The following is a 20076-nucleotide window of genomic DNA, read 5'->3' as shown; positions in this document are numbered from 1 at the left end:
CTCCACTAGACTTATTAAAGTCATATAGCATTACTTAATAGAATACTCAATTGTCTTGTACTCATTGTAACTCATCTAATGAATATATGAACTGTTATTGCCTTATTAATCTTAAGTTAAATTTAAGTTTGCCCGAAATGCTCTGCATACAAAGGGGCGTTTGGCATGTACACCCAACTATTATATTCCTTTATACAATCATGTATCATGTTAAAATAATAAATTATTATTATTTTATTCCTTCATTTTATTGTCGTCCAGGAAGGAGAGTATAATAGTGTGTAGCTGTCAGCAGCCCTTAAAACCCATAACAAGAAGACGTTGATCTGTTCTTTTCAACAAGAAATATAGCTTCCAGAGCTTCCAGGTATACACAAAGAGAGAGAGTTACATAGATTATCATACATAGCAGCATATGTGAAGAGAACCTAGGATAACATAAAAAAGTCAGAATGACTTATCAGCTTTTGTTTTTGTTTATTTCTTTATCAGTATTCAACGTAGGTATTACTGCACATATAAGGTATTTTTATTCAGATTTCTCGTTTAGTATATGTTGAGTTCCGTCATACAGCATGAAAATGGTAGAAATATACTTTTTTTTTTTTTTTTTACCTTGAAAGATTTGATGGTATTACTAACATGGAGAATAATTAGTAATCCAGGATTAGTAATAAATATGTTTACTTAGATAGTTACACAAGTTTTAAATAATTACAATTTTCTTGCATAGTCTTACCCAGTGTAGCTACTCTGGACTCTCCCCTCAAGGAAGGTTCTTTGATGTTGGTGAGGGGCTCTTGATTTAGGAAATTGGATCTGTTCTCCAGTTCCCCGAATTAAGCCTGAATGCCTTCCACATTCATCCCCCCCAGGCGCTGTATAATCCTCCGGGTTTAGCGCTTCCCCCTTGATTATAATAATAATAATACTGTGGACTCTTAACTGAAGTGTTTCAATACTCTTACCCAGGATGCGACTCACTAAGATAAGAATTGTTTGGATTTACTTAACCCGGGGAAGAGTTAGCTACCCAGGATAACCCCCAAAAAGTCAATGTGTCATCGAGGTCTGTTTTTCTTATTTCCATTGTGGTCTTTCAATCTTGTCTCCCAGGATGCCGCTCACAACAGGTATATTCCAGGAATACACCAGTTAACTAACACCCATGCCAGGGATTGAACCACAGACAATCAGTGTATGAGGCAAAAGCATTGCCAACTGAGCCACAAGACACAGTTGCCTAATATTCAACTACTTACTTACTGCTAAGTGTACAGGACACACACGCACAACACAAGACACAAAACTATCTTCGACGTCCCTCGTGTCTGTCTCGCCCTATGCAAAAATTGTTACCATGTAATTAATTTGTAAATATAGTTCATTAACACTGTAACTTGCTGAGCTGTCAGAACTTTGGGGCCCCAGTCCCTGGACCCATTATATATATCTGTTTTGACTACCACCCACAGAATGGGTATGGGGTGCATAATAAAGCAATTAAACTAAAACTGGAAGGAATGCACACAGTTGTGGAAACTTAGAAATGTGATCTGTGTGATAGCTTAAGTTTGCAGTCAATGTGGATTCTCAGAAATTTCTCCTCTTCCTGTCTCTCAGTGTGAATTGTTTATGTTCATAGTTAGTTAAGCATTTTTAGCTTTATTCCCAAACACTATATCATAGGTTTTCTCAGCATTAGGTGTTAATTTATATGTTCACCTAGCACTGTATAGATATCTGGGTATTAGCCAACTGTTGTGTGTTGCATCTTATGGTAAAGGATCAAAGAATATCAGTGGAAGTAAGCCAGAGTGGCTTTATTGTAATATTTTGTTACTATCCCTCTATGTTAATAATCCACATACTAAAGTGCATTGTGTATGTACTGTAGTACATGTATACATAGTGTGCTTGCAACTTTAGTATATGTACACCAACATTTTTTTTTACTTGAGCTATATCCATATTAATATTCAATATGTGACTTAGTGATAGTTTCTATTTTTGCAGGAAGATAATAACTACCTTACAAGAGTTCACTCCAGTCTGGGCAGTGCTTAAGTACGACAACAATATCGTCAATCATTCAGACCAAACCTAGGAGCTGAGAGAATATATCTTGCACCATGTTAACAGATAATAAAGAAACACTTCTGGAGAAAGAAATAGAGAACAAAGCAAAGACCAACAAGGAAAAACCTGTTGATCTTAGAAAGTATAATAGTGAACAAATAAAACTTATGAAGCCTTCAAGGAATCTGGAAAGTCCATTTGCTAATATGAAAATCAGTGATTCTAGTTTCCTGAATAATTTAGATGGTAGGAGCTCATGTGTACAGTGTGGGAAATCTAGAAAGTATTTCTGCTATACATGTTACATTCCTGTGCCTGACATTGCTGACAAAATTCCAAAGGTGAAGGTAGGTTGCAACTACTGTGCAGAGATATTTCCAGAATATAATATAGCATATTTTGCGCCACATGACACACCGGCATGTACTAAGCACCTTAAATTTAGCATGAAATGTGGTGGTAAAATAAAAATCACCATGGCCTCAACTCCATGGTTCATATTATTTTTTTGTACTGATATTTACCATTCATCTGTGATTGTTGTTATATTTTTATTTGTTAATATTCTTTTATATTATGGCATATGGTATGTCAGTGTCAGACTCAGTTGATACTACCAAAATAAATAAATGGTTGCCAGGTGTTTACAGTGAACAGACAATTATTCTTTTGTTTATTAAGTATTAAATGATAAAGCATTTTGTGCTTCAGTGAATGAATGTTTTATTTTATAAGGCACTGTTACACGTTGATGCAGGAAATATACTGATAACACTGGTTATTGGTGGGAACTGTCTAAATTCCTATGACATTGAGTGATTTACTTGATCAGTGCCAGAAGCTTAAAGAATTATCAGTCATTTACTGAATATTCCTTGTTTATTTATTATTATTTTAATTGTTCTCTTTACCAAATGGAATTATTCATGTAATATACAGTACCATATATATATTTATTCTGAAGTTGTTTGGATTGTTTAACTAGGGGGATACCAACATCCCAAGCTGGACACAAAGCCTGACTTTCTCTGTGTAGGATGCAGGATGTTTTTGAGTGTCAAATTTTGGAAAAAAAAAAATGTGCATCTTACGTGTTACAAAATATATACATGTGTATATATTTTTTAACATGTTGGCTGTTTCCCACCAAGGCAGGGTGACCCAAAAAGGAAGAAAAACCCAAAAAGAAAGAAAAAACTTTCATCATCATTCAACACTTTCACCATCACTCACACATAATCACTGCCTTTGCAAAGGCACTCAGATACGACAGTTTAGATGTCCCTCCAAATTGCCAGTATCCCAGACCCCTCCTTTAAAGTGCAGGCATTATACTTCCCATTTCCATGACTTAAGTCCGGCTAACCGGTTTCCCTGAATCCATTTACAAAATATTACCTTGCTCTCACTCCAACAGCTTGTCAGGTCCCAAAAACCATTCATCTCCATTCGCTCTTATGTAACATGCTCATGCACGCTTTCTGAAAGTCCAAATCCCTTTGCCCACAAAACCACCTTTACTCCCTCCCTCTAGGCAGGATACTATATAATGTGTAATGATTTGTTTTTATCTTTATTCAGGTACTGTTTCTTTGCTGAGAATAAGAAAAAGTTTTGTAGTGAGAGTAATAAGCTGAGACAGCCTAGGTAACAAATGGATTTAGCATCTAAAAACAGTCAATGAGATACATTAAATGAGAAGGTGGAGGCACTGGGAAGATGGAGGGAATATTTTGATGAGTTATTAAATGTTGATGAAGAAAGAGAGGCAGTGCTTTCATGCAATGGTCTCATGGATGTATAATATCTTGTAAGAGTGAGGAAAAGCCAGATGAGTGTGGAGGAGGTACATGAGGCAGTGGGTAGAATGAAAGGGGGGGAGGGGAGTTAAAGCAGCTGTGATAGATGGTATCAAGACAGATGATGAAAGCAGGTGGGAATATTTTTTTGGAGTGACTGGTGTATTTGTTTGATGCAGCACTTCAAAATCAGCCACTTTTTTGACACTTTTGGCAGTGTAGCAAAATCTTGCATAAACAGTGTTGCTTTGGCCTTTTCATAGGAATTGGGTAAAAAATTAATTAAAACTCCAACGAAATTTTCTGATTCATCATGACATGTTTGTGGGTAGGTAAGACACATAGGCAACATTTAGGCAACTTTATTCTGAAACGTTTTGCCTACACAGTAGGCTTCTTCAGTCGAGTACAGAAAGTAGGCAGGAGCAGTAGAGATGTGAAGACAATGCAATCAGTCCATCACCCTTGAAGTCGTAGATTTGAGGTTGTCAGTCCCTCAGCCTGGAGAAGTTCTGTTCCAAAGTCTGGAACTAACTGAAGATCAAGCGACTTCTCTAGGCTGAGGGACTGACAACCTCAAATCTACGACTTCAAGGGTGATGGACTGATTACATCGTCTTCACATCTCTACTGCTCCTGCCTACTTTCTCTACTTGACTGAAGAAGCCTATTGTGTAGGCAAAATGTTTCAGAATAAAGTTGCCCAAATGTTGCCTATGTGTCTTACCTACCAACCTTTCGGTATTGTATACCATTTTGACATTCATGACATGTTTGTAAGTATTAATTCCCCAACACCATAACAAGTGAAACATCCCCACACCATGACGGATGCAGGGTGTTTCACAGTCTTGTAAGTGTACTGTGGGAGGTGTGTGTCAGAATGAAGAACCTGCCAAACCCTCCTCCTACCACTATCAGTCACTGTAAAAGTTTATTCATCTAACCACAAAACTCTGCTCCACTTTTCCAAATCCCACGCACAGTATTTCTTCCAAAACTTTACTTTCTTTCCTTTTGCTGCACTGTGAAAAGAGGTTTACTGTGGGCATCAAAGCATTTAAATCCCAAGTCATCATGGAGTCACTGCTGAAGTCATCCAAGCTACACATGCTTCAATAACTGAGGATTTTTCTCCTTCACTTCCTGTTCTGTGATGGAAAGATTTGTCTTTACCTGATGAGCAATCACTTTTAGAGTTCTGTAATAACACATAATTTAATCAACAGCTTCCCTGTAAGATTGACATCATCAAGCACCCTAAGGAGATTGATGGCAAGAGCACAGCCGTGCACGCAGCAGTAATCGCACCTGACGATGTAGCCATATACACCTACCCAAACCTGCCAGACTACTCCACTCAAGAAAATGTTAGTAGTCCAATCCTGGAGTATGGTATATTATTATGGGCAGTGCATGATAATGTCTGCTCATTGATAAAAATATGTTTGACATATAATATGATTTTTTTCTCTTTTAATTCTTGTAAGTAAAGCCCACTGTTAAAAACTTTGGAACAACAGCAAAAAAAACATTAGGAAAAAAAAAAAAAGTTTGTAAGGACATTTAGTCCCTCAGAGATTTCAGTTTATATATATACTGCTTGAAGATATCATATCTTTAAATTCGTTGAGTTATTTTGAAGAAAGCTAAAATTAATAATGCACAAATTGCAACAGAAAAAATAAATCTCTTTAACCCTTAAACGGTCCAAACAGATCCACGTTCAAATTCGTAGTGCTACAAAAGTAGATCTACTTTTTTTTACATATTTTCAAATATAACAAAAAAAAAAATGTCGATAAAAGTTTTTTTTACACGTTTTCAAATGTAAAACAAAAAAGATCTACATTTTTTTACATACTTTCAGATGTTGAAAAAACGTATATATATGTTTGGACCGTTTAAGGGTTAATAGCGTAGACAATGGAAGTGCTAGTCTCAGCTTCCATAGTGTAAACAGTGAGAGCTCTAGGCTCTGCTTCCATAAATAATGCATACAGTTACAGTTCTAATTTGCTTCCATAAATAGTGTAAACTGTGGAAGCTCTAGTCTCTTCCATTAAACCCTTCAGTGTCTTGCATGTGGATCTGTCATCGATGCCAGCATCATTCGTGTAAAAGTACATTATGAGCTCAGCTTCCTTAGATAAGTTATGAGTGGTAAATTTTGGCCTAGATATGAGAGAATGGGTCTGTGTGGTGAGTGTGCATAGTATAAAGAAAAATCCTGCCCCATGAAGTACATGATGGGAAAAGCAAACCTCTGACCTTGTGTTAGGTTTAAAATAGCAAATTTGAGGTGTTTCAATGATTTTTATGGTTTTATTTCCTGTTTCTTGGTTTCTTCTGATAGAATGAAAGACATATTACTGATATGGAGATGATTTTGGTTGGAACCAGAAGTAGCTCGAAATTGTGCTCAGAGTAGCAGAAATATATTCTTCTGTGATTTTCCTGTGGATGGGTAAAGCTTCCCTACACTCCCCCCTAGTCTGTTTTATGGGTTTTTAATAGATCTGCATCATTTATTCCTAGTTATATTTTATTAGCTGAGAAATAAGGTAAAAACTTCAATTTTTTGTGTGATAAATTGAAAATGGAGGGCAAACATGATATATAAGAGGCTTGAGGACATGATAAATGAACAGAGAAAATGTTGTGTTAGTGCCTGAAATATCTTGTGTTTATTTTGGATTTGTTTTGAAATTGGATTTTTTTCTTTAATTTTGTGTAAAATTGGCCAAATTCCCAATTTGTGTGTACTTTATACAGTAATTATGATAGTTGAATGGTCAGTCTTTTGTGCATGATAGATAAAACATCATGCATACTAGAGAAATGGATAAGAATTTGATTGACTTGAACAGTGGAATTCAGTTAAAATAGGACTCAAAGTTGGTGAAATTGCCGATGCATTAATTGTGCCCAGACTGCTACTTTTTGCATCTACATAATTATGCAAGTTTTCCATCAAATTTAATATTTTTTATCTCATTACTTTTAGAAAGAGATTATCATTTCAGAAGAAACCTTTTTTTTTTTTTTTTTTTTTAATGTCTACACCGAGCACTGTTAGACACTGGGGAGTCTCAACAGTGAAAGGGTAATAACATCCCCGGCCTTCCACACCAAGAAAATCAAAGTTTTACCCTATTTCTCGGATAATAAAATATAGTACGTAACTAGGAATGACTGGCTATGGTTTAGGGCATCCCAGTAATTGAAGCAGACCTAGTAAAAACCCATGAAACAGATTGAGTGGGTAGGCAGGGCTTTACCTTACCTCAGGAAAATTTTTAAAAATCAAATATTTACACTTCTTTAAGCCCTATTTTAAGTTGCTTCCAGTACTGAAACTGCCTAAAATCATCTCTATTTCAGTGCCATGTCTACCATTCTATTAAATGATATTAACCCTTTGACTGTCGCGGCTGTATATATACGTCTTACGAGGTAGAGTATTTGATGTATATATACTAATAAATTCTAGCAGCTTTAAATCAAGCAGGAGAAAGCTGGTAGGCCCACATGTGAGAGAATGGGTCTGTGTGGTCAGTGTGCACCATATAAAAAAAATCCTGGAGCACGCAGTGCATAATGAGAAAAAAAACTCAGACTTTTTTTTTTTTTAATTAAAATGACGACTTTGTGGTCTATTTTTGTATAGTATTTATGGTTGTATTCTCGTTTTCTTGGTCTCATTTGATAGAATGGAAAATATATTATAGGAATAGAGGTGATTTTGATTGATTTTACCATAAAAAGAACCTGGAAATGGAGCTCAAAGTACAGGAAATGTTTGATTTTTGCCGATGTTCAAAAGTAAACAAATGATGTCATTGTCCAATAAATGTCCAACTAGCCATTCTAATATGCAGTCATGAATGTCTTGATGTTATTTATACAATTATTACAGTATTGCAGTAGTCTGCATAACAGTAAATCTATTTTTTGTTTGAATAAAAATTCAAAATAGAAAGCAAGAGTAATATCACAGGGGCCTGGAGACATAACTGATGAACAAAGAAAATGTTACTTTAGAGCCAGGAATGTCTGCATTGTTCATTCTGGTCCTTATTTTGAAATTGTCATATTTTTTAATTTTTGTGAAATTGGCCAAATTGCAAATTTCATACCATGTTATTGGGTAGTTGAAATCGGTAAATGGGCAGTTTCTTGTACTCAATCGATAGAAAAAATGGAGTTCTAAAGAAATAGCTATGAGTTTGATCGACTGGAACAATGGAATTAGCCTAAAATAGGGCTCAAAGTGGGCAAAATCGCCAATTTGTAAATATCGCCGAGGTCGCTAACTTCGCGAGAGCGTAATTCCGTCAGTTTTCCATCAAATTTCGTTTTTTTGGTGTCATTACAATCGGGAAAAGATTCTCTATCATTTCATAAGAAAAAAATAATTTTTTTATTTTTTAATTTTGCGGAACCAGGAGACACCTCAGGATTGGGGGTTGCGACAGTCAAGGGGTTAAGAGACAGCCAATACAACCATAAAAACCATCTTAAAACACCTTAAAAGGTCAGAGGTTTGCTTTTAACATTATTCACTGGGTGGGGCAGGATTTTTTTTTATATTGTGCATACTTCTGCACAGACCTATTCTCTTATGTCTAGGCCAAAATTTTCTTCCCAGCACATTTGAGGGTGCTGTAAGAAATAAATTACCTGTATGAACCTCACTATTGCATTCATACAAGTAATTTGATTAGAAGGCAACTAAGATACATTACTTACATTTTGTTGCACCTCTGATGTATGTGGGAATTTTGGAAATTCTGGATGTCTTGAGAATCTCCCCTCCAACACCCACAATCCTCTGTACACACACAACCCTGGACCTAAATAACCATTAAATTGGTAATTTTTTATTGAAGTGGACTGTATGGAGCTTTTGACTGACTAAAGGAAAAACACCCCTCCACAATGGGCACTGTACTTCCCATCTCCAGGACAGTATATGTTATAATGTCATTCCAGTACATATGCCTGCTGGAAGTCCAAGCCCCTCTCACACAAAACCTCCTTTACCCCCTCCCTCCAACCCTTCCTAGGCCGACCCCTACCCCGCCTTCCTTCCACTACAGACTGATACACTCTTTATTACAATAATAGATGTATTAATACAAATTGATATATATTTAGAAATCTTTATATTAACACTTACCAAATTTTCTCTGGAGGTCGCTTGATGCAGCTGGACCACCCACAACACCTACCTAAATATGAAGAATGTAATTGGCCAGCAGTTAACATAAAAAGGACAGTTTACTTAACTGTGGGTGCTGATGGTTCCTTATATTCTCCATTAAGCCTCAAAGAACACCGAATTTCTGGTGCAATTTGCCATGTGATCCCACACATTGTATTCCAGCACGTCGTCTTCTTATTTCACCCTGTATCCACTCTATTGCAGTGGTTTTCACACTTATTTTTCTCAGTCTGCAGTGTAGCATGTCACCGCATTATTTCCTGGGTGTATAAGGCCGTTCCAATTTAATTTGAGCTCGATGATGATTGATTATATTGGCTGGCATTCAGACCGGTCTTTCACTCCTTTCCCAATATGCCACACCCCTCCCCACTCAGCGCTACTTGTCTGCTGGTTCCCTTCCAACTCGCAAATTAATTTTAAATCAATAGCAATACATTTCATTGAATGACATTATAAAAAATTATACACTATAATTTCGGATAATGTACAAAATTTTCCACAGGTGCCATGCTGAAAATCTAGGTCTACATGACTGACACTGGGATCAATAACATAGATCTACATGAGAGACAGTGAAAGGGTTAAGAAGAATCCTAAACAGAAATCAGTTGCAATTCAAAGCTAGTAGAGTGCCAGTAAATTTCTGCAAGTTATTAAATTTACAAAAGAAGTTTCTATTGGGATTTATGAAATTTGGAGAGGACTAGAATGCAGGTGAAGTGGTGAATGTTTAGATTTGTTCTGTTCTAGGTAGGCCAAATTGTTGGATGAAGTTACTGAAGTCATCATCACAAACTTCCTATGTGTTTCAGTCTCACAAAGTTTGCCCATCTTTTACATAACATTATCTTATTTTGTTTGTATTGGTCTGGCACAAAGATCTTAGCCTAAAGAGGTTCTGACACTCTTTGGTGAGACATTCATTAATATATAGTATGTAAGTTTCTGCTTTTATATAGTGATCTGGATGAGGTCATTTCTTACTTAGAAGGTATAAAATCTAAGCAGAACTGGATATTTCTTTTTCCTGGTTTACCCAGGAAGACTGCTTCTTTGATTTACTTTTCATCAGTGCTTATGTTTTTTTTTTTTTTCATCTTGTATACGCTGGAGTGTTATTTCCAGTCAAGAAGTTTGTCAGTTGATGGTAACTATGGACTATTTACTATGACCACATTAGTTAGTTGCTGCTGCTCAAGTTGATCTTGCTTAAGGATGAGGTCAAAAAATTCTTTGGTTTAGTGTGCTTACTAGCCTTAATTGTAATCTAACTTTTTATTGAAGGTATTGAATTGAGCTTCAGCTTATTTCATTTGTTCATTACGCTTATTATTGTAGTTGTATCCAGAAGTTCCTGCTTGATGCCCCTGGTTTCTTCTTCTACCTTGAATAATGTGGTGGCGAGTTGAGTCAGGGTATCTTTCAGTGTTTGTTGTCAGTAAGCTTCATCAGTTAATCAGTCTTGTTTGATCTCATTGTATTTGGTTAGAAGTTTAATTTTCTGAGCCTGGTCATTGATGATAGAGACTACTTTGGTGCTGTCTCCATCAAGACCTGTAAATAAGTAGAGGGACAAGTCTTTGAGGCTGACCGAGGGGTTTCTTGTTGTTATGGGTGAGGCTGGTGGCAAGATGCCTACCTCCAGGTGTGAACTTTGTTGGGAGTTGTTTACAACGGTATTTCCCTTCATCCCATGATTGTTCATGGTGCTGGTTCTCTGGTTACCATTTTAACTCGTATAACAAATGAGTTAGGTTGGTGGAGAGTGGATGAGTCGGTCATGGACAAGTCTTTTTATTTTGGTTGATTTGGGTACCATTTGGTTCAATTATCAAGAGGCTTTATGGCAAGGTTAGTTTTCATGTGTCGTAGTTAGGCAAAAGTAGCAGTTCTAGGAGATATGGAAGAATGTAAGTTTGTGGACCACACAATTTAAGCATACCAAGAAGACTGTTACCACAGTAAGAGCCTGGCAGTATTGACATGATTCTTAATCAGGCTAAAAATAGATTTGCAATTTGGGATTCATTAAGCTTTTTGTGCTATTACACTTTTCATTATTCTTCAGCTTTAGAAAAGTATTTGCAGATGTTAAGCAATTGTGTAAGCCAACATATATTTAGAATGACACTATGATTGCTGGGAAACATTACTACATTTTATCCAGGACTGAACTTCGTCACATGTACAATAACACACAGATACACTGCCTTATAGTTAAACCTAACTTGTTACCTTACCTTTCTTTTGATCTCTTCCATGCCTGACCTCTGGGTGCTCATTTGCCTTATAAAGCAGTGTATATGTGTATCTTCATTTACTGATAAACTCCAGTTTTGGACAAAACTTCATGATAAATGTTTCATTGAAAGCATAGTGTCTTTCTCACTTCTAGTAACTGAGGTATTAATATAACAATTTCTTACATTTTTTGTCAGTGAAATCACAGCTTGTTTACTTGATAGGAGGAGTCAAACATAAATCTGTAACAGACATTTATAGCTTTAAAAGATAACTGACTTAGAAGAGGCTCATATATAGAGTACTGCCCAGTTGTGAAACAAATTAAAATAATTTAAGCTTTTTCCAATAGTCTCAAGGCCAAGAAAGATTGCAAAGCTTTGCTTTTTATGAATTGAGAAAGAGTTTTTACAAAATCTAACAGTCAAACTAGAATTTTACAGCATGAAAGTCATGAATTCTATTGAACTATGTTTAAAATGGTAAGTTAAATAGTATTATATATTATTGCTTCCTATTTTATTGGTTAAATGAATTAGAAAAGCAAGTATTTACATATAGTCATACTTCATATATATCAAAGACAGTGGCGTCGTAAGGGGCGGCTGCCCCGGGTGACACCATTTAGGGGGTGACACCATAGAGCCTCCAGAGAAGGTGACATTAATGCCCAAAACAGTGCTGCAGCAACATAAGAGAAGAATCCTTCATTTCTATATAGCCTATTAAATGATTATAGAGTACAAATAAACCTATAGAGGGGAAAATCATTGATTTTGATGTGATAGATGATCTTGCAGGATTGAAAGCAAGGAAATGTAAGATCAGATTCACTGAGATGTTACCTGTACTCAAGGCCAAATTGGAACTAGTGTTTCTTTGATATTTCAGTGTTTTTCTTTATTTTTCATTTTTTTTTTTTTTTGGGGGGGGGGGCATTGTCGAAGATGAATAAATGTAAGATCTGTTGCCTGTACTCAAAATGGTATTGATGTTTCTTCAATATTACTATGATACACAAATAACCCGCACATAAAAGAGAGAAGCTTACGACAACGTTTCGGTCCGACTTGGGCCATTGACAAAGTCACTTTGTCAGTGGTCCAAGTCGGACCGAAACGTTGTCGTAAGCTTCTCTCTTTTATGTGCGGGTTATTTGTGTATCGTTCCAGTCACGGTATTGTGCCTTTTTGTTATTTATTACTATGATTATTTATTTTATCATTAATAAAGTTGAGAAGTATTCTCCTGTTCAGTTTATGGCCCTTAAATGTTCCCATTGCTAAACATTAGTCATTGGTCATGCATTAGTGACGTAACTGGAGTTTACTACCCCCCATCCCCCCTCCATTGGATTTTGTGGATTTCATGCTGCCCCGGGTGACACCAAAGATTCTGCCCCAGGTGACACCAACCCTAGCAACGCCTCTGATCAAAGAGCTTATCAGTGTTGTTTGTCTACCCTAGCTATTCTTTTATGACACGCCACTGCATATTTTTTTCTTTTTTCGCCTTTCTCTTCAGTCATTACTAGCTTTCTCGTACCTTAGAAAATTTACTATATTTATGGAGGGTGAAAAAAGTAGCCAGAGAATACCAAGGGATTTGCTTCTGCTTGACGGTGTATCTGCTTTGACACTGTGTGGTGTGTTTTATGGTTCAGGGACAGTGTTTTGCTACACACTGATGTTACATCATCTCTTTAGTCTTTCAGGTTCAAAGATGTTCTCTCTTTTCAAAACATCTCAACACTAGCTCAAATAACATGCTTAATATTCAGAATTGAAATTGCCAGATATGCGGTGCATGAGGTTACTTCTTGGCAGTGATTATTGAATTTATTAATGTCTTAATAGTGCTTTAGTTTAGCACCTTTTGGTTTAAAGCATGTGTGTCATCAAGCAGTGTTCTGCATTGTTATTGAGTTATGGCATTTTTGGACAATTACATTTAACCCTCTAACTTATTTGCATATTGTATTGTTAAGAAATACCTTTACTATTAGTAACAAAATGTAAATTTCCACAGATCCTTCTCATTTTTCCGGATAAAGATGCTATATGCATTGAAGATCTGTGGTCACATCTTGATAGAGAGAACAAAAGACGCCCTGAAGAACCTCAGATAAAACGCAGCAGACCACAGATTCCATTTACAAAAGCAGTATTTATTGATTGTACTTGGAATCAAACCAGGAAACTCTACAGTGATGAAAGAATAAGAGGTATTGTGGATGTAGATGTTTTGTGTTGGTAAGTCAGTAGAGTATGTTGTGTGTGACTTCTCTGTACTGTGTATGGCAACATTTACAGCAGTGTTTGTGTGAAGCATCACACACACACTTCTCAATAAATGGTAACAATAGCAGAGGTGTGAAATATATTACTTGTTAAAATTATTATTTGTAATGATTTTTGCATATGTTGTGATTATTTCAAGGTTTTCTCTTAAATTTTTTTCCATGTTAAGTATTTGATCCAGCTACTTCTCTATAGTCTTAATCTACTGTCTTAGCACACCATCAACTAAAATGTCACTACCTGTGAGTGACAGAACAGAGTAGTGGCACACTGAGGTCCTTGTACAAAGATATTGTGTTTAAGCAAATTTTTTTTTGCATTATTTCATGCTACTGCATTAAATTTTGTGCACAGACTAAGCCTAGGATTTGCTTACAAAGGAAAATGGTCAACTTTACAATGATATAAGGATATTTTTACCAGGCAGGTGGTCTTAATTACATATTTTTTTTTTTTTGTGAGCAACCCCCTGACCAATTATAATAAATAATAAAATTAGCCTTCATCTTCGAACTGTGACCCCTTGTTGCTGTGTCCCATCTCAGGAACATTCTATCTCTGTCCACTTTGTTGATTCCTCTCAGTATTTTATGTCGTTATCATATCCCCCCTATCTCTCCTGTCCTCCAGTGTCGTCAGGTCGATTTCCTTTAACCTCTCCTCGTAGGACATTCCTCTTAGCTCTGGGACTATTCTTGTTGCAAATCTTTGCACTTTCTCTAGTTTCCTTATGTGCTTGGCTAGGTGTGCGTTCCAAATTGGCACTGCATACTCCAATATAGGCCTAATGTACACAGTGTACATTGTCCTGAATGATTCCTTGGTAAGATGTTGGAATGCTGTTCTTAGGTTTGCTAGGCATCTGTATGCTGCAGCAGTTATTTGGTTGATGTGTGCCTCAGATGTGCCCAGTGTTATACTCACCCCAAGATCCTTTTTCTTGAGTGAGGTTTGTAGTCTCTGGCCCTCCTAGACTGTACTCTATCTGTGGTCTACTTTGCCCTTCCCCAATCTTCATGACTTTGCACTTGGTGAGGTTGAACTCAAGGAGCCAGCTGCTGGACCAGGCCTGCAGCCAGTCCAGATCTCTATAGTTTTGCCTGGTCCTCGTCCTATTGAATTTTTCTCAGCAACTTCACATCATCTGCAAACAGGGACATTTCTGAGTCTATTCCTTCTGTCATGTCATTCACAAATACCAGAAACAGCACTAGTCCTAGGACTGACCCCTGTGGAACCCTGCTCATCACAGGCACCCACTCTGACACCTCGCCACATACCTTGACTCACTGTTGTCTTCCTGACAGGTGTTCCCTGATCCATTGCAGTGCCTTCCATGTTATCCCTGCCTGGTCCTCCAGCTTTGGCACTTATCTCTTGTGTGGAACTGTCAAACACCTTCTTACAGTACAAGAAAATACAATCTACCCACCCCTCTCTCTCTCTTGCCTTACTGCTGTTACCCAGTCATCGAACTCCAGTGTGTGTGTGTGTACTCACCTATTTGTACTCACCTATTTGTGGTTGCAGGGGTCGAGTCACAGCTCCTGGCCCCACCTCTTCGCTGATTGCTACTAGGTCCTCTCTTTCCCTGCCCCATGAGCTCTATTATACCTCGCCTTAAAACTATGTATGGTTCCTGCCTCCACTACGTCACTTTCTAGGCTATTCCACGGCCTGACTACTCTATGACTGAAGAAATACTTCCTAACATCCCTTTGATTCATCTGAGTCTTCAACTTCCAATTGTGACCTCTTGTGTCTGTGTCCCTTCTCTGGAACATCCCGTCTTTGTCCACCTTGTCTATTCCGCACAGTATTTTATATGTCGTTATCATGTCTCCCCTGACCCTCCTGTCCTCCAGTGTCATCAGGCTGATTTCCCTCAACCTTTCTTCGTAGGACAATCCCCGTAGCTCTGGGACTAGTCTTGTTGCAAACCTTTGCACTTTCTCTAATTTCTTGATGTGCTTGACTAGGTGTGGATTCCAAACTGGTGCTGCATACTCCAGTATGGGCCTGACGTAAATGGTATACAGAGTCTTAAACGAATCCTTACTGAGGTATTGGAACGCTATCCGTAGGTTTGCCAGGCGCCCGTATGCTGCAGTAGTTATCTGATTGATGTGCACCTCAGGAGATATGCTCGGTGTTATACTCACCCCCAGATCTTTTTGCTTGAGTGAGGTTTACAGTCTTTGGCCATCTAAACTATATTGTGTCTGCGGTTTTCTTTGCCCTTCCCCAATCTTCATGACTTTGCATTTGGCAGGGTTAAATTCAAGGAGCCAGTTGCTGGACCAGGCTTGTAGCCTGTCCAGGTCTCTTTGTAGTCCTGCCTGATCCTCATCCGATTTGATTCTTCTCATTAACTTCGCATCATCTGCAAACAAGGACACTTCTGAGTCTATCCCTTCCATTATGTCTTTCACATATACCAAGAACAGCACAGGTCCTAGGACTGACCCCTGTGGAACCCCGCTTGTCACAGGCGCCCACTCTGACACCTCGTCGCGTACCATGACTCGTTGTTGCCTCCCTGTCAGATATTCTCTGATCCATTGCAGTGCCTTTCCTGTTATGTGTGCCTGATCCTCTAGCTTTTGCAGTAACCTCTTGTGAGGAACTGTGTCGAAGGCCTTCTTGCAGTCCAAAAATATGCAGTCGATCCACCCCTCTCTCTCTTGTCTTACTTCTGTCACCTTGTCATAAAACTCTAGTAGGTTTGTGACACAGGATTTTCCTTCCCTGAAACCATGCTGGTTGTCAATTATACACTTGTTTCTTTCCAGGTGCCCCACCACTCTCCTCCTGATGATCTTCTCCATGACCTTGCATACTATACACGTTAGTGATACAGGTCTGTAGTTTAGTGCCTCATGTCTGTCTCCCTTTTTAAAAATTGGGACTACATTTGCCATTTTCCATACCTCAGGGAGTTGCCCAGTTTCAAATGATGTGTTGAAGATCTTTGTTAATGGGTCACACAATATTTCTGCTCCCTCTTTAAGGACCCATGGAGAGATGTTGTCTGGTCCCACCGCCTTTGAGGTGTCAAGTTCGCATAGCAGCTTCTTCACCTCCTCCTTGGTTATATGTACCTCATCCAGCACTTGCTGGTGTGCATCCCTGTTCTGATTTCCTGGAGTCCTACTGGTTTCCACTGTAAATACCTCTTTAAATCTTGTGTTGAGCTCCTGACATACCTCTTGGTCATTTTTTGTGAATTCCCCATCACCCTTCCTCAGTCTGATTACCTGGTCCTTCACTGTTGTTTTCCTCCTGATGTGGCTGTACAACAGCTTCGGGTCAGTCTTTACTTTTGATGCTATGTCATTTTCATATTGTCTCTGAGCCTCCCTTCTTTTTTTTTTTTTTCTTTTTTTTTTCAACAAGTCGGCCGTCTCCCACCGAGGCAGGGTGACCCAAAAAAAAAGAAAGAAAATCCCCAAAAAGAAAATACTTTCATCATCATTCAACACTTTCACCACACTCGCACATTATCACTGTTTTTGCAGAGGTGCTCAGAATACAACAGTCTAGAAGCATACACACATAAAGATACACAACATATCCCTCCAAACTGTCAATATCCCAAACCCCTCCTTTAAAGTGCAGGCATTGTACTTCCCATTTCCAGGACTCAAGTCCGACTATATGAAAATAACCGGTTTCCCTGAATCCCTTCACTAAATATTACCCTGCTCACACTTCAACGGATCGTCAGGTCCCAAGTACCATTCGTCTCCATTCACTCCTATCTAACACGCTCACGCATGCTTGCTGGAAGTCCAAGCCCCTTGCCCACAAAACCTCCTTTACCCCCTCTTTCCAACCCTTTCGAGGACGACCCCTACCCCGCCTTCCTTCCCCTATAGATTTATATGCTTTCCATGTCATTCTACTTTGATCCATTCTCTCTAAATGACCAAACCACCTCAACAACCCCTCTTCTGCCCTCTGACTAATACTTTTATTAACTCCACACCTTCTCCTAATTTCCACACTCCGAATTTTCTGCATAATATTTACACCACACATTGCCCTTAAACAGGACATCTCCACTGCCTCCAACCGTCTCCTCGCTGCTGCATTTACCACCCAAGCTTCACACCCATATAAGAGTGTTGGTACTACTATACTTTCATACATTCCCTTCTTTGCCTCCATAGATAACGTTTTTTGACTCCACATATACCTCAATGCACCACTCACCTTTTTTCCCTCATCAATTCTATGATTAACCTCATCCTTCATAAATCCATCCCTTCTTATCTGTGCATATTCGTTTCTGGCTCTTCGGCTGATTTCTTTATTTTCCTGAGTTCTCTGTCTTCTGTACCTTTTCCATTCTCTAGTGTGTGTGTGTGTGTGTGTGTGTGTGTGTGTGTGTGTGTGTGTGTGTGTGTGTGTGTGTGTGTGTGCGTGTGCGTGTGTGCGCGTGTGTGTGCACGCATGCATGCATGCATGCATGTGTGTGCGAGTGTGTGCATGCATGTGTGTGTATGTGTGTTTTGTTTGTTTTCCAAGGTGTAATATTCCTCGAATTATGGAATTAAGGCACAGTTATTTGCCTTTATTCAGTTATCCTAAGTTAAATCTACAGACTATGTTTTTTAACTGAATTACATGGTTCATATCATAAAATTGTAAGAAATTTGGAACAAGTACTGCATTTTCCTGCCAGCTGCATACCCTATTTGCTGGTAGGGAAACCAGTGGTGGCACAACAGGTCCTAGCTGCTGTAGTTTCATGTGCTACCAAGGAACAAGCAGAGATGATAGGTGTGAAGAAATAGTAGATGATGATAATTCAGCTGAGTCTTAAAATATTGGTAAGTGGCATATTTAATAGTATGAGATAAGTCAGCCAAGTGTGTCGGACACAGATTTGTCTCCTGTGTACAAGTATGCTGGACACAATTTAAGGGCTAAAGGTTATTCCAACAGGTTATTACTATTACTAATGGTTCATGCAGTCTGAAGACAAAAAATATGTGCAGTACTTTGTACATGCATGTTAATGGTATTACTTTCTATTTTAGGTCTCCAGTGTGTTGAGTTGACCAATAGAGAGACATTATTCTGGCGTTACCAGCGTGGGAAGCCCCACACCTACCTAGCCACCATTGAGGCTGTATATTACTTTTTGGTTGATGTACACACAAATGTTCTCAAGTCAGAGTATGCCAATGAATATGATGATCTCCTGTTTTTTTTTAAATTCATGTTTGAGAAAATTCATTCTTTGTATGATAAATATTCTTTAAGGGCATACAAAGTGTAATGTAGTTTTAATGGTTTACTTTGTCTTATTCTGCATTTTATGTATGTACACATTTTAGTAAAAATATTGTGGATGATATGCTACAGTATAATTTTGTGAATGTTTGATGTACAACAAAGCAAAAATTTCATCCTCTTGTTTTGTGATTAAATTGATTAAATTCACTGCAAAACTTCACTATTTAATATGATTAAAAACTTCATTTTATGAGAAGAACACATGACGTACAGATGAAAAAAAGTGTGGCAGTCTTCATGTACAACTGTTAGTTTCATTTGTCAGACTTTACTTGTTGACCACTTGTCACATACTACCTTATACAACTATGTCACAGCTACACTTCTCTTATCTGCCTTTTATGTTTGATGAAGTATTGCATAGTCTCTTGATACATATTATTTCTTATAGTACAGTACAAGAAGCAAGCAGCAGTTATGTCAGTATAATAGCTAAATTAATCTAAAGTACCATATATGATTTTTATATGTATTGGTGTATTGAGTGGTACATACTGTATTATTAGGCTGGAGATAAATTTAGAGATGGGTATGTCTTGTTGGCCACATGATACCCAGGAATGATTCATTGAAAAATCCACTAGCACAGGATATCTGTAATGCATTCATTGAGAGAGAAATATCCATCTAGCATTATAATTTTGTCAACATTGATGCCAAATAAAGAGAGAATAGATTTTTTAACTATTGTAAATATAAAAGAAAATCAATTACCTAAATCATACATATTTACATACCAGGCAAAATATTTCTAAATACACTTAACTGGTGTGATGAATGGTTGGTAAAACCATAAATAACATTTGAAGTGTGGAAAGTGGCATGATTGCCTCAGTGTACCTCTCAAGGGAGGCTCCTTGATGCAAATGAAGAGTTCTTAATCCAAGAAATTAGACCTGATTTCCCCTTCCTTGGATTGAACCTAATTGCCTCCCATTCCTCAGGCTGTATGACCCATATGGGTTTAGCTTAACTTCTTTGACTGTAGTAGTAATATGTGGTAATAATGCCTTAGTGAAAGATGTCAGAGGTAGCATGGCTGCTTTAGTAAAATAAAAAATACCATTTATTGGATAAGTAACATTACTTTCATAGACTAAAGAGACGCAGTACTCGTCATTTT

The 20076-nt window shown here is 37.8% G+C and overlaps 1 protein-coding gene across 2 annotated transcripts; it reads left to right on the top strand.

Annotated features, from left to right (window-relative positions):
• Positions 1-249: 249 nt before the first annotated feature.
• Positions 250-19632, top strand: LOC128699133 (tRNA-uridine aminocarboxypropyltransferase 1). 2 transcript variants are annotated; one of them, XM_053791672.2, is made up of 5 exons: positions 250-367; positions 2017-2426; positions 5108-5248; positions 13378-13573; positions 18695-19632. In XM_053791672.2, exons 2-5 carry the CDS (start codon positions 2133-2135, stop codon positions 18934-18936), a joined length of 873 nt encoding a protein of 290 aa, XP_053647647.1. In that variant the 5' UTR covers positions 250-367; positions 2017-2132; the 3' UTR covers positions 18937-19632. The 2 variants fall into 2 exon arrangements, with proteins under 2 accessions (XP_053647647.1, XP_053647648.1); XM_053791673.2 differs by lacking the exon at positions 250-367 and adding an exon at positions 499-523 and having other exon boundaries at positions 18695-19088.
• Positions 19633-20076: the final 444 nt, after the last annotated feature.

Source organism: Cherax quadricarinatus, chromosome 54 (assembly GCF_038502225.1).
Source record: "Cherax quadricarinatus isolate ZL_2023a chromosome 54, ASM3850222v1, whole genome shotgun sequence".
Classification (NCBI taxonomy): domain Eukaryota; kingdom Metazoa; phylum Arthropoda; class Malacostraca; order Decapoda; family Parastacidae; genus Cherax; species Cherax quadricarinatus.
This window is presented reverse-complemented; position numbering and strand designations above follow the sequence as displayed.

What these genes read in the sequence shown, in the direction of transcription:
- LOC128699133 (XM_053791672.2), top strand. Translation starts at nt 2,133, where the DNA reads ATGTTAACAGATAATAAAGAAACACTTCTGGAGAAAGAAATAGAGAAC. An exon ending in ACTACTCCACTCAAGAAAAT is followed by an intron (nt 5,249 to 13,377) that starts GTTAGTAGTCCA and finishes AAATTTCCACAG; the next exon opens with ATCCTTCTCATTTTTCCGGA. An exon ending in CAGTGATGAAAGAATAAGAG is followed by an intron (nt 13,574 to 18,694) that starts GTATTGTGGATG and finishes TTTCTATTTTAG; the next exon opens with GTCTCCAGTGTGTTGAGTTG.